The sequence below is a fragment of the Phyllobates terribilis genome, unplaced genomic scaffold, assembly GCF_046119375.1.
Source record: "Phyllobates terribilis strain yellow unplaced genomic scaffold, ASM4611937v1 Scaffold_1__5_contigs__length_1240528914, whole genome shotgun sequence".
In the NCBI taxonomy this organism is placed as follows: domain Eukaryota; kingdom Metazoa; phylum Chordata; class Amphibia; order Anura; family Dendrobatidae; genus Phyllobates; species Phyllobates terribilis.
This window is the reverse complement of record NW_027362761.1, coordinates 800,570,534-800,586,042: the sequence shown is the minus strand read 5'-3', so window position 1 is coordinate 800,586,042 and position 15,509 is coordinate 800,570,534. Positions and strand designations below refer to the sequence as shown.

At 46.1% G+C, this 15,509-nt stretch overlaps 1 protein-coding gene across 3 annotated transcripts in view; it reads right to left on the bottom strand.

Annotated features, from left to right (window-relative positions):
• The window catches only part of CNOT6L (CCR4-NOT transcription complex subunit 6 like), a 60,690-nt gene that overhangs the window by 19,110 nt on the left and 26,071 nt on the right, over window positions 1-15,509 (bottom strand). For 2 of the 3 annotated variants that reach the window (XM_073637086.1, XM_073637088.1), the window contains exons 2-3: window positions 4,128-4,249; window positions 270-456 (exon numbers count right to left, since the gene is read on the bottom strand). In XM_073637086.1, coding sequence (XP_073493187.1) covers window positions 270-456; window positions 4,128-4,239 — 299 coding nt within the window. In that variant the 5' untranslated portion in view covers window positions 4,240-4,249. Of the gene's footprint in view, window positions 1-269; window positions 457-4,127; window positions 4,250-9,813; window positions 10,220-15,509 lie in introns of those variants that run through there. The other variant, XM_073637087.1, reaches the window with a different exon arrangement.

Sequence of the window (15,509 nt, the reverse complement as noted above, 5' to 3'; positions counted from 1 at the left end):
GGCGGTCGGGAACCGGTTAATCAGAAGTTGCGGTCACAAGATGGCAGCATCAGTAAACACTGGTGAGTAGAATACTAGGGTCAGGGATCTTAAATTAGTGACACCACACCAGGACAGGGGGGGGGGGGGGAACAAAAACAAAAAAAAAGACAGTTAATGGCAACAGAATGAATTGTTAAAATAAAATGAACAGATTTACAGTTTACACAGCAAGATGTTAACTTAGAAAGCAGTATTCATCCACAAACAGGCAAATAAAGAGTCCTCACCTGAGAGACACAACGTTCCCTAGCTCTGCTGGTAAACTTCTGAGCTTATTGGAAGAGAGGTCCAAATAAACCAGATTGTGGAGCTTGGCAATATCAGGTGGAATACGAGAGAGGTTGTTATCACTGAGGTGCAACACAGTTAAGTGAGTCAATGACCAAAGCGATGTGCTTAAACTGCGCACCCTCCCTGCAAAAAAGAAAGTGAAAAAGACTGATTAAACACTACAAAATACTGAAAAACAGTCAAATATTCTGATGTGGATCTGTGGGGAACAAAAAAACCACAGCATTTTGGCCTGAAAAATGTTTAAAGCATGACAACCAACTGTATGAGAAAGAACCCATAAAAAAAAAAAAAAAAAAAAAAAAAAAAATTAGTTTAACAATCAGTTACTCAGCATAAAATACTTATATGAAAAAGAATACACAAGCGCTAGTCAAGATAATTAGAGCAGCTTTGACTACTGGTACCTTTAATCTAAAAGGGCTTTGGCTATGCCGCTAGAAAACAGACAGCGAAAACGTGCTTCTCCCGAGAACTAAAAAGTAATAATCCAACACCTTGAAAGTTAGGTTACTATTGGGAGAAGTATGCTCAATTAAAATCCCTTGAATGGTGCTTCTACAGAGGTAAACTGTTTTGTATTTTAATTGGCACAATGAAATGATCAAGAATGGGTTGTCTAGTAGTGGACAACCCTTTCAAGACCTGAGTCAGTCAGCCATGAAGGTTTAGATCCATGCCTTTCACAGATAGAACATGTACCCATTATAATCTATCAGGCTGTTGGAAGAAAAAGTATTCATAGGGGGAACTTTCAGAGTGGTAACATTCATTCATATGATCAGAGCATAGGCCATCTCCAATACATCACACACATTAACGGCAATCTGTCAGCAAGTTTAACCCTTCATTAACCACTTACATGTTCATGTAGGTCATTGAAAGATAAGTGCATTTAAACCCATCTTCTGTCTGTTGCATTATTCTGGAGAAATCCATGATTTTATCAATTTGCAAATAAGTTAGGTGCTCTGGGCAATACAAAGCACCCAATGCTTCAATTGCAAATTGATCAAATTGTGGATTTCTCAGACCACCACAACTGACAGTGGTCTGTACATTTATCAGTACATTTATTTTTCAATGACTTACATGACCAGAAAGATCCAGCAAGTTTCACCCACGTCTGTTTGTCACAATATAAACATTAAATAGATCTCCGACCCCATGACCCTGATGAACTTAACCCCTCTGCCACTGGACCATATTCCATTTCTTCAAAGAGCCATAACTTTTTTTTAGATTTCTGGCAATATAGCCGCACAAGGGCTTGTTTTTTGCGGGACAGGTTGTACTTTTGAACAGGACCATTTGTTTGACCACGTAGTGCACTATAAATAAAATAATTGGAAGTGCAATTACACAATTATTTTTTTTTTTTTTTTGAGGGGGGGGGGGGGGGGGGTGGTTTATATTTACCATGTCCACTCCACTATATGGTCAAACTGACCTGATAATAGGATTCTCCAAGTCAGTACGAGTATGCAGATACCAAACATGTTTAGTTAATTTTTACTTAAGCGGTAAAAAATTTTCTCCATGATATGTATAAAAGTTTTTGCATTTGTTGCCATTTTCTGAGACCTGTAACATTTTTTACATTTCAAATCTGGGGGTGGGTATTGCTTATCCATTTTTGGGGGTACACATGATGTTTTGATTGTTATTGCAGTGTTACGAGGGCCAATAAAACGTATTCCGGCGTTCTACTGTGTAACAAGAAAACAAATTATCCATCTGATCATTTTATCAGACATTTCTGAACGCAGCAATACCAAAATGTGTGTATTTATGGTTTTATTTTCAATTAGGGGTTGATTTGAACTTTATTTTCAGATTTTTAAAAACTTAACTTTTTACTATAATAGTCCCCTTAGGAGACTTGGAGCTGCGACGTTGCAGTCGATTGGGCTATAGATAGCAGAAATCACGATCTATGAACGCCGGCCAGAGTATAGCAAGGACTGACACTGAGGTCTTCTACAGACCCCCAGCTGTCATAACCCATCAGCACCCCTGTAATTGCATGACAGGGGGTGCTGATGGGCACATGACAGCTGATTGAAGGGCAGATAGAGCCAGTAACACCTCTACCTGCTGTGGTAACACTGAATAGCCTCCCCTCTATATGCTCCTAAATGAGCAGATTGTCAGTGTAGCGCCCCGAGGGTTCGGCCACTACAGGGGTATTGCACCTCATCCAGAGGTGTGGTATTCCACTCCCGGGTAAGGAGGGAGTGTGGAACAGGGCTCGTTTAGCTGCATGCATCACACACACCCCATTTCCGAGGGACAACTCAACGGTGCTCCCACGAGACAGAAGTGCAGGCACGACAGCATCTGTCCCTGGCTGGAGTGGGGAGGGGGAAGCACACCCAGTGATGTGGGAGCAGACAGGGGTTGGGTCTCTGGGCATAGGTAGGAGCCCATTGGTTGCAAGTCACCTGGGCTCATACACAGAGAGGGAGGTATAAAAGGTGGGCACCATCTTAGAACAGTGTTCAGTCTGAGAGAGGAAGTGACAGAGCAGGGCCTCTGTGGAGCTCTGCTCCGGAGGCAGGCCTAGAGTGAAGGCCAGAGCCAGAGGAGAAGGACAGTAACAGAAAGGAACAGAAAAGAAAGAAAAAAGGAACAGAACACCAAGAGAGGCCCAGAGACACGAGGGCAGAAGGAACCCCAAAGGCCCAGGAGATTGCGGGTGATGGGTTGGCAGAACAGGGTACCGGATCCCAAGTTGGTGGAGGAGACTAATCCTCAGCCAAGGACTGGTAGTCACGATCATATCTTGGTGCGACCCCTCACTACACCTACTAGAAAGGCATACCACATAGGGTCAGGGCAGTGAGCACGAAGCCCTCCCAAGAGAAGGCCGAGGCAGCTGGACAAAAGTAGTGTCACTGGTGGGGCACGGCCAGAGAAAGGAATAGAAGGGAGTCCTGGGCCACACTCTGGAATTACCTGGGGGTTGACCGAGCCCCTTGCCTGGTGGACGCAACACGGCTTGGGCAGTCATTGACGGCGGAATGACTAAGAATATAAAGAACTGAGTAAAGCATTTGAACTGCAATCCCACGTCTCTGCTTCCTCGCCACACCAGCACTACTAGTGCCGGGACGCCCGTGCACCATCACCCCCACCATCTACTACACTGCCCTGAGGCTGCACTCTTCCCGTGGGGAGTCACACTACCTCAGCTGCATACACCATCAGCCTCAGCGGTCTGCCTTGCAGCGGCAGTCCGCACTGACTGCAATCCACGGGTGGCGTAGTCGGACAATTAACCATAAATAGACTGCCACTGGTTTGACCACCCTGAGCCACGGGATCGGGTCGCGCCACGGAAACTACAACCCCCCCCCAGAGACCTGGTTCCGGGTAACCCACTACACGTGTACGCTAGGCCCAGGGGGCGAGTCATCAGCATACAGTAAGGGAGGTTAAAGTAAGACTAGCTAGTTGTGCAATCAACTGACTGTTTCCCCCTGTGGATAACATGTGAAACATGCCATGCAATATCATAGGAAGCTATGGTAAGTTAAATGGTGACCCCATGAAGGGAACAAATTATGGAAATTCCTAGGAAGCCACCATGTGATCCATGACTTAACTAAAAAGTACCCCATGCATTGTCCGACAAAGTGGTACATCATAAGGAAATAGCACCTGAAATATCCAAGTTATTTAAAAAAAAAAAAACACTAACATACATACATACATATATGAAGACCAGCGACAGAATGAAGTTACTTCAATTGACTCAATAATTGAAGTTAATGGGAGCAAAGCCACCTCACCAGAAATTTCCAATTCATCCCAGTGAGACTTCTTGCCGTTGGCCACCTCTTCTGCTGACATGATTGTATATATTCTACGAGGATCAGGAGGGTCATATTTTTCTTTGGGCATCCCTGTTAATCTAAAAGTGAGTAAAAAGAAAGTCAGAATCTAGTGTATAGTATCCTGAAAATAAAAAGCATGACAAAAAGGACTGCAGAAATTTTGGCCTTGCAGACCAAACTATAGTAAATTTGCTGCCAATTTCATCTGTGCTGTCATGTCTACATTTAAAAAAAAAAAAAAAAAAAAAACAAAACACAGGCATTTGTTAAGATATACCTCATCAAGAAATAAAATAGCTAAAGGAATGGTTCTTTTAAGTTCATGAATACCTTTAATGTGCTAGTCAGAATATTGCTATAGTGATCACCTTCGTAGACAGGACTAAAGTTAAAATGGCCACCACCTGTTAACATTCTAGGAAAGGTTTCTGTCAGTGCAAATAGGACTGGTACCTGTAAGCATGTGCCATAAGCAGCTTTGCCACCCTTATCTTCATCTGTACCAGGAGATGCTCCCAGTGGATATTTTAAATACCAGAGATACTAGGAGTGCTGAGGTAAGAAGACGCTGCTCACACTGATGTCCGCCCCATCTAATCCAATACCGATTAGCCTCTAACCTCAGCACCCCTGGTACCACAAAGAAAAGGCTGCTCACACTGCTGTCCGCCATGTCTTTCTGATCCAATACAGGAGATACCAGGGGCTCTGGGGTAAGATGACACTGCTCACCGATTTAAAATATGCCGAAGATTGGTATAGATAACCTGAGGTCACATCAGTGGAATTACCAAATACACATGCTCACAGGCAACTGTCCTAATCACATTCTAGGACATTCTAGTCTGTCGGTATCAAGGTGGCAACCCTTTTAATTCTATAGTGATTACCTTAAATTATATGTAATTACTACATTTACTTACCACATTTTTATTCCATAAGAACATTTTTAAATGGGGTTTATGGGCACACATTATCAGAAACACGATTTAGTTTAGTTGGATAAAATTCTGCTCCTGAGATGTCACATGGGGTCAGATGACCTCCAGCCTTTAACTTACTGCTGCACTTAGTTCAAAGCACAGAGCAGAGACTTCTGGTCTGTGCTTACACTGCTCTGAACAGTGATGTCATGGGAGGCGTGGCTTGTGAGCCTCCACTGGTTTCAAAAGGAAGGAGATCACATTGCAGGCTCTAAACAAGTAACTCATCAGCTTATACCTCTGGAACGCCCAACTTCACCTCTTCTTGCCAGAGTGCTAGATTACTACATTAGAATAAATTACATCTGACTCACTGCTGCTCCCTACAGTACACTGAGCCAGCCAGTGTCAGTACCTGTAACATTACTGACTGCAGGAGAGTGGCAGGACAGCACATACTAGGCAACGTGGGAGGAATATTAGGAAGGAGTAACTGGGTGCAGCGATTATCCATATTGAGTCAATATAGGAGAGTTTAATGGCATCCTTAATGCAACATGACGAGTTGGCACAGTCTGTCAAGGTGTAAACAAGTTCGGGAGTGATGGCGGGATGGCATTTACACTGATCAAAAACAGTGCTCACCAAGTACCCCATATTTACATGCACTATTACTTTTACCTATAGCAGGGTATAGGTTAGTTTAATGGCCAAACACAAACAAAACCTATGTGCTTTTATTTTACATGCCTGCCAACTTATACTCCAGTTCATTTTTTACAGTTTAGTTCCATTAAGAAAAAAAGGTAGTGCCAGTCCATGATATGAGCGGTCACATGTAGGCGAGTAGAGACAGACGTGCAGAAGACAGTAACCAGAAAGTATTTGAGAGTGCAATGAAAAAGGAGTTAAACACTAGAGCGATACTTCAATGGTTTAAGAAGTGTAATCAAACAGGCCAGGCATTTCCTCTGAAGCTATAGACATGTACACCTCCACAGATCACCAGAACAGGAGCCACCCTTTCAGAGAAGTCTAGGACAGACTCAGGATGGGACGGTGGTATGGTGGGTTAAGTTCGTACTCTATAGTGTGCCAAAAAACCTAACATAGCAGGTACTCCCCCTCCCCAGGTCCAGCACCAGCTCCACACCACTGGTCTGTTTTTTGCTGCAGTGGTGACATAACATCAATAGAGTGCGTGATCACTGCAGCTTGTGCCGTCTACATGGCTAGAGTAATGCAAGTTGTAGTATTCAGTTATTTGTACATGCTGCGCAAACTGGATCATCAACTCAAATTTGCCAAGAAATCTGGGACATGAACAGTGGCAACAAATAGAAGGCCTGAATACAAAGCATTCACCTGTGACAGCACTCAACTCTACACAAGTGACAAAGCACTGCTACTTCCTAGTGCAGACAAGCTAGTTTACCAAATCCATTTACTCGTTTTTCTGGTTATTAAAAGGAGAACTTTTAGGCTATGTCCACACATCATGGTTTTTTTTGCGTCACAAATTTCTCTTCAGTATTTCTCATGTGTTTTTGGTGCACTCTTTTCACCGTTTTGTATTTATGCATGTACATAAAAGTTCTCGGGGGGTAAGGACCCCGTTCTATTCTATTTTGCCATCAAAAACACTTTAAGTGACATGCTCTATTTTCCAAAAAAACCATGCAAATCTGGAGCAAAAAAACCCCATGATGTATGAACAGATAATTCTGGTTTCTCAGACTTTGCTGCTACTGCAAAAAGGCAGCTGAAAATGTGCATAAAAATTGACAGCAAAAAACACTGAAAAATACATGTGTGAACATAGCCTAAAACGAAAAGTTTGTTTTGGAGACAAGCATATTAAATAATGTCTATTACAGCTGTTCTCAGCTAACCTTGGTAAATTCACAGCTACATAGTGCTGCTCACTAGAAGTCGATGGTTTACCCAAAACAGCAAATTTATGACTGTTGCTTAATCTGTTAATAGCATTCAGAGATGCTTGATTACAAGCTTCTAGTCCATAGTTGTTCATTGACTTCTAAGGGAAATTTTTGCAGTGGTCACTATACAGGGATGTGGTTAGATGTCACCATCAAATGTGATACATTATCTATGAGTGGTAGCATCTATATAATGTAATGTTTCTGTGATAATGAGGTGCCTGCAAAAAAAAGTGATCTCTATAGAATAGTTGTCAGCCTTTGGAAATGGGTTAGTCATTGGGGAAAAAAAAAAATATATATATTCACTGATCATGGTCAGTTAATCCATTAATAAACTACTACATTTAAACAGCTAGACTGGTATACAAAGACATCTCAGACCACCACATTGAAATGCCTTAGGTGGGTTTAACTACTTCCAGAACACCATTGGCCAGGTAGTGTGCATTATACTATGCAGGGACGTTTAGAACCTCACGGCATAGTATAACAGCTGCTGGATCTAGAGTTGGAAGTAAACAGGCTTCACTTACAACTCAGTGTAAAAGTCGGACATTTTAAATCTTTAGGATTTGATCAGTATTTTCTCAATATAATAGTTACTTTAGTTTTTTCATAAATCAATACTGAAGATAAGCATAACAGAAATGTCTTTATCCATGTCTCCCTGAATAAGTCACTTTGAAATACTGCCTAAAGCCTTGTTCAGACATACACTATTTTTCTCGTAGGTATAAACAATGGCCGTTCAGTTTTTACCATCAGTGATTTTTCACTTACGAAAAAAATAGTAAGGCTTTGGCTTCTCATTGAAATGTTAAGGACCGACAACACACTGATGTCATCTGGCATCCACACTAACCCATACACTTGATCATGTAGTGGTTTTTCTTCTTATTGGAAAGTGCACATTGTAGATTCAGACTGAATGCAGTAAAACCACAAATGAACGTGTGTGGAACAAACAGGACGTGTGTTAAAGCTTACATTCCTCAAAGTGCATTCCTTTTATTCTGACTCTTTACACACTTGGGAAAGTCTGATGAAGTATCAGGTAGTCTCCTGAAATGGCTTTCATTTGACAGGCATGCCTCATCAGGAATCATTTTGTGGAAACACTGGTCTTCAGAAAGTACCAGTACTGCCTCTACCAAACACCTGATGGTCACTCCGTTCTATACAGTGCTCAGCCCTACGCTACATCTTTTCTAATCCAGAACAGAATTGTTTCTTTCCAGAATAGTTGCAGTTTAGAAAGGTATCATTCATTTTATCATTAGTGTACACTTAGAAGTAAGGCAAGTGAGCAGGCAACATGATTCTCAAGGTAAGTACTAACTGAAAAAAAACAAAACCCCACACAATGCAGTTTCAACCTTTTTCTTGTCATGCAGTTTACTAATTCTATATTTGAATAAAGTGGACTAATAGGGGTGGAGATTTTTTGCTCTTTTGTAGTCTAAGGCTATGTTCACACAATGTTTTTTTTCGGCAGCAAAACCTGATCTCTTGCCAGGAGGTTGTTCAGGATTTTTTGCTTTTTTGGTGCATTTTTCTTCATCAATCATTACTACCAATGGGTGAAAAAACACTGAAAGAAGTGACATGCTCTGTTTCAAAAAAACATGCGAAGCACAAAATCATGAACGAAAAAAAAAAACATGTGCATGAGATTTCTGGGATCTCAGACTTTGCTGGTACTGCAAAACAGCTGAAAATTTGCATAAAAATGCTGAAAAAAAAACCATGACATGTGAACATAGCCTTAGGACTTGAGCCTGCAGTCATTGATTGCTTGTACTAGACACTGCAAAACTACAGTATATAATAAAATGGTCTCTTGTGAACACCAGCCAAATTCAAGGCACACTTACCCAGCATGGCTAACACATTCTGCAATGGCATGCTACCCAAACAGGTTGGCACTTTGTAGCACCGCAGAGTGCAAAGCAGCCAACATGTGCTCCACACCTATGGGAACTCCATCAATATTGGAGAGCATTCCAGGTGACTACCTGATGAAGCTGAGAGAACGTCAGGGGTGTGCAATGCTGTCAGTGTAAAAATAAAAATTTAAGTTTTATCACATTCTGATTTATGTCACGTTTCTTTACTCCTTGCTTTCATATTCAGCAGCATGATGGCTCAGTGGTTAGCGTGGTCTTGAATCACTAGGGACTTTGGTTCAAACCCAACATCTGCAAGGAGTTTGTATGTACTGAGAATTTCCTCCAGGTTACCTGGTTTCCTTCCATATGCCAAATACATACCAATAGAGAATTTAGATTTTAAGCCTTAATGGGAACAGTGCTGATCATGTCTGTAAAGCACTATGGAATTAATGGTGCTATAAAAGCATAATCTGCATTTTTTTATGATTCTGTTGCCTTTAGTCTGAGTCTACAGTGTACAACGAAGAAAGCCATTGCATAAACAAATGTGTAAACTTTACCAATACTAAGAAAAAAAAAGTGTTGAATATTACACACAGGAGTGGAGAGGGAGCTTAATCAGTATCCAGCTCAGCAATTTATATTTGGATTGGAAGAGATTTAGAATCAACGCAAATGTGGCAAATGTTTGATGCTAGAGCAGCGGTCAGATGCTTTCATGCCGATTTGTCTGTAAGGAAATAGAGTCTAGTGTACTGAGAATTTCCAAAGAAAACATCCCAAGTAGGATTATGGTGGTATCAAATAGACAAAATATAAAGGACATTACTACCAGCACTAGTGAGAATTTGGAGTATAAAGACGGATTTTGGTAAGACCTTACCTGTAAAATCCTTTTCAGCGAAGGAAGGAAGGGAGACAGTCATTACTAGTGGGTAGGCGGAGCCCACACAGGATCGAACACCTCAGATTAAAAAAAAGAGTGTTGTCCGGCCCCTCCAGCTTGGGCTCCTCCTACTCCAGCTCTCCAGTCCATACACAAGCTAAGGAAGAGCAAATATCACCAGCGGAGCAACATAACCCCTTCTGAAGAACTTCAGAGAAAAAACAAGAGACAGGTTATGCATATAACAGAAAAACCACACAGTCCCAGGTACTACTCACTGGACCTGACCACTGCGATGAGCTGGCAATGCTGGAACAGAGCCTTAGCGCGCCGACCTCAGCCCAGATAATCGCCATCAGAGAAGGGTCACGCTGCATCTGAAAACACAACAACACACTTCTGCCATGGAAGGGAGCTGTGTCTCCCTTCCTTCCTTGAAAAGGATTTTACAGGTAAGGTCTTACCAAAATCCGTCTTTCAGCAGCAGATGGAAGGAAGGGAGACACAGTCATTACTAGTGGGACGTCCCAAAGCAGTCCAGAAATTAAGGGTGGAAAAAAACCAACAGAGGCAGAATCCCAACAACCTAGAAAAATGCGCAACTAGCGCTAAATACAAGTTAACGATAACTTAAACTACAGCCGCCTGCAGGACCCTACGTCCTAAGGCTGCATCAGCGGAAGCACTGACGTCCACCTTATAAAACTTTGTAAAAGTGTGGACGGAGCGCCAGGTAGCCGCCCGGCAGAGTTGAGCTGCCGAGGCCCCTTGATGAAAAGCCCACGATGAACCCACAGCTCTCGTGGAGTGAGCTCGAATCTTAATTGGACAAGATTCGCCCTTGAGTCGATAAGCCTCTAAAATGGCCGACCGAATCCATCGAGCTATAGTGTCCTTGGAAGCTCGTTGACCACGCCGACGACCTGCTGGAATCACAAACAGAGTCCGATTTCCGAAAACCTTGAGTAATAGACAAATAGAACTTCAAAGCCCGCACTAAATCCAATGAGTGCAAGGCCCGTTCCTTCGCATTCCTCGGTTCCGGACAGAGCGAGGGCAACACAATATCCTGGTTAACATGAAATTGTGACACCACCTTAGGTAGAAAGTCGCCCCGTGTGCGAAGCACCACGCGATCCAGGAGAAACTCCAGAAAAGGAGGCGAGCAAGAAAGAGCCGCCAGTTCAGAAACCCTTCTCAAAGAGGTGACTGCCACTAAAAAGGCAACCTTCCAAGAAAGCAAAGAAAGGCTAACGGAGTCCATAGGCTCAAAAGGCCCATGTTGAAGAGCCTCCAAGACCAGATTGAGCCGCCAAGGGGACACAAGCGCCTTCCGCGGCGGAAACTGACGGGTTACCCCGCGAAAAAAGGAACGAACGTCCCTACGCGAGGCGATAGCCTTCCGAAACAGCAAGGACAAAGCAGAAACCTGACCGCTCAGAGTGCTAACTGCCAAACCCTTGTCCAGGCCATACTGCAAAAAGGCCAACAAATTGGGAATGGAAAAAATCCTCGGGTTCCTTGAAGAACCCGAACACCATGAAAAGAAGGCCTCCCAAGTCTTGTGATAGATCCTAGTAGTGGCAGGACCCCTGGCAGCTCGCAGAGTGGCAATGACTTCGGCTGAAAAACCTTGACGAGTCAAGATTTCGGTCTCAAGAGCCACGCCGTCAAACGCAGAGACTTCAGGTCCGGATGACGAACGGGCCCTTGGGTTAACAGGTCCGGGCGAAGAGGGAGAGGAAGTGGAGGCGCAGCCAGAAGAGACACCAGCGTCGAGAACCACGTCCTCCTTGGCCAGTCTGGGGCTACTAACATAGCCGGGACTCTTTCCAGTCTGATCCGACGCAACACCAGAGGAAGTAAGGATATCGGCGGGAACACATAGATTAGCTCGAATTGGTCCCACGGAGCCACCAGAGCATCCACCGCCACAGCCTTCGGGTCCTTGTACCTGGACATGAACGTCGGTAACTTGGTGTTGAACCTTGATGCCATCAAATCCACTTGAGGAGTTCCCCAACGGGAGCACAGCTGTGCAAAAATTTCTGGGTGAAGACTCCATTCTCCGGGATCCACCTTCTCGCGACTGAGGAAGTCCGCCGTGATATTCTGAACTCCCGGAATGTGAATCGCAGAGATGGCTGGCACCTTGGCCTCGGTCCATACCAGGATCCGAGACACTTCCATCATGAGCCTGGAGCTCCTCGTTCCACCTTGATGGTTGATATACGCGACCGCCGTCGCGTTGTCTGTCTGCACTCGGACTGGCAGACCGTTTAAAGGGACCGTCCAGTGTTGGAGGCAAAGGAAAAATCGCCCTCAATTCCAGGATGTTGATCGGCAGGACAGACTCTTCCGACGACCATACTCCCTGAATCCAGAGATCGTTCCAGACACCCCCCCCAGCCTGACAGGCTGGCATCGGTGGTTATGACCGACCACCTCAGAAGGAGGAAGGACTTCCCCAGGGATAACGCTTCCGGACGTAACCACCATTCTAGAGACTCTCGCACCCTGTGGGAGATGATGACACTGCGATCCAGTGAAGCCTGTGATCGATCCCAACGGTTCAGAATGAGCATTTGGAGAGTCCTGGAATGAAATTGGGCAAACGGAAGTGCCTCCATTGACGCCACCATCAAACCCAAAAGGCGCATACACCTTCGAAGGGACATTGCTGTCGAAGACTTCATAACCTGTACATGTCGAAGACTTGCTTGCTTGTCTGGAGGCAGGGACACCACTGCTCGTACAGTGTCGAAATGCATCCCCAAAAACAGGATTGACTGCGACGGTTCCAGAGAAGACTTCTTCCAATTGACCAGCCACCCGAAGTCCTCCAGGAGCTGAAGGGATAGATTGCGAGCCATCACCGCCTCCTCCTTTGAGGACGCCACAATCAAAAGGTCGTCCAGGTAGGGAAGAACCGTAACCCCCTGTCTTCGAAGGATCGCCATGAGAGGTGCCAGAATTTTTGTAAAAACTCTGGGCGCCGAGGCCAACCCGAATGGTAGGGCCACAAACTGGAAATGGTCCCGACCTATGGCAAAACGAAGGAAGCGTTGGTGGGCCCTTCCGACGGGAACATGCAAATAAGCGTTGCGAATGTCGATTGACACCAAAAAGTCGTTCTGCGACAGGGCCGCCACAACCGAGCGAAGCGACTCCATGCGGAATTTCCGGGTGCGGACATGCCGATTCAATCTTTTGAGATCCAGAATGGGGCGAAATTTGTCCTCCTTTTTGGGGACCACAAAGAGGTTTGAATAAAACCCTCTTCCCCGGTCCTCCGGCGGAACCGGTACCACCACACCCTTCTGCAGAAGGGAATCGACCTCCTGCCGTAGAGCGGCAACTAGCTCGGGCTCTGACGGAATGCGAGATTGGCAAAACCTGTCCGGGGGTCGAGAAAGAAACTCTATGAAGTAGCCTGCTGACACAACCCGCGTCACCCAGGCGTCCGAAACGCGGGACGCCCAAGTCAATTCGAATTGGAGCAGGCGACCCCCCACACGAGAGCCCTCGAGTGAAAACCTGGCGTCAGTCCGCCTTAGCGGGCTTTTTGTCAGCTTCCCGCTTGTCTTGACGGAAGCTCTGTTTCCAGGGAGTGCGGGATTTCTGAGAAGCCTTTTTTCCTGAAAAAGAGGGACGACCCGATCCCCAAGAGGGCTGACCGGACCGTCCCCTGGACCGAAAGGGCCGCCGACTACTACCGGCACTAGGCCTGCCCGACGCAGAAGCCACAGTTCTTCGCTGTGGTAAGGCCGCTTCTTTTGCCTTTGCCTTGACAATCAGCTCCGTGAGGTCAGATCCAAATAACTGACCACCCTTGTAAGCTAAAGATAGCAAACCTTGCTTGGAAACCGCGTCCCCGGTCCACTGTCTGAGCCACAGTGCTCTTCTGCCTGTGACCGCCGAGGATTGCGCCCTGGACAGCAGTGACGCGGTATCCAAACCTGCATCACTGCCATATCGGGCCGCATCCTCCAACAACTTGAAAAGCCCATCTACCTCAGATAGCGGGGATCCATCCTGCCACGCCGTCCGTAGACGGTCCAACCAGCTTAGGGAAGCTTTACAAGCACACATGGATCCTAGCACCGCTCTGAATCCATGACCCGCGGCCTCGTAGATGGATTTCGCCGCCATCTCAGTTTTTCTGTCCAGCGGATCCTGCAGACTCGCCTTCCCTTTAACAGGCAGTAATCAGGATTTGCTAAGCTGGGATAAAGGGACATCCACTTCAGGAGAAGGAATCCAATTATCAATCAACTCCGTGGAACACTGATACAGTGCCTCAAAAAACCGTGTCCCCTGAAAACGTTTATCTGGACACAGGCGTTCCTTCTCCACTGCCCCATTAAGCTCATCCAGAGATGGTAATGCCAAGCGCGACCTATGCGACTCCTGAAACATCCGGGCCGACTTACCAGGACGTCTAGTTACCTCCTCCGGAAACTGTAACGCCTCCCTCATGGCTCCAATAAAAGCCTCTGCACGGCCCAAAAAAGAGGCAGAGTGCCCCTGCCGATCCTCCTTATCCGAATCGGACATCTCCCCATCTGAGCTTGAAGGGGAACCCTCCATAACAGATCTCCGAGTCGCTGCGCGGGGAGGGCAGTACCGGCCTGTGGCGCTTCCTGCCATGAGAGGATCTAGCTGACACCCAATAACCTAGAAGGTCAGACAGGCCATCAATAGAACGAGTGAGGGCCTCCATTTTGACCACTGCCCCATCACCGAAACCCCCGACCGCTGCGCTTGACGCCGTCGAGGACTCCTGCGTGTCAGACACGCGAGACTGATCCTGTAGCGGACCTGGGAGACGGTCCGCACCTCCTGGACCCTGATCTGACATGCCCTCACACAGTATATGGCAGGTTAAACCTGTCAGCAAGTAGGACAGTGTGGTTTCTTAAAAGAAAGCTGATGGGTTAAAGCTCTTAAAGAGAGAGCTACCCCAGCTGACCCCCAATTAAGGGATAACCACCTAATAAGGGGTTAATGTCGCAGACTCCCCACAACCTCTGTGAAATGAAAAGGATGTGCGAGCCCCAGACAAAAAAAGGAACCTCTATATGAGGTAATAGCTGCAGGACAGCACAGTCTGCCACCTTATTGTGCCTCAGAAAGGTGCCCTGCGCTGAGGGGGTGAGGGGTTAAGCTTCTGCCCTGACAGGCAGAAGCGACTCACCCAGCTGGCCGCAGTGCAGTGTTCCTTCGGTCTGTCGGGAGGAGAGGAGAGTGAGGAGCCCGATGGAAGCCGTTCAGTAATGGCCGCCGCGCTGTGAGGAGAGGGAAGCCGGAAGAGGAGGGGCAGGAGAAAGCACGCGCTCAGAGCGCTTCCTGCCCGCGAAAGACCAGGAAGGCGCGAAGCCACGCCCCCCGCCGGCTTCAAAAAAAAAGAAAAGAAAACGCGCGCGACTCCTCCGCTCTCCGCTCCTGCCCCGCTTCCATGTCCTGCAGGCATCCACCTGCGGACAAAAAAACAAAAGTCACCACATGAATACATGTAGCAGCGGCTGCCGCAGCAGCCGCTGAAGCACTCAAAACACATTAACATGCTGAGTACTCACCCAGCTGAGCGCCACAGGGACCCCCAGGGATTTGTGGCGCTGTGCCCAAGCTTCCCCCCAGGGCGGAGAACGCAGTGACCCCAGATGCACGGTTTGCGTCCCCGCCAGGGAAGC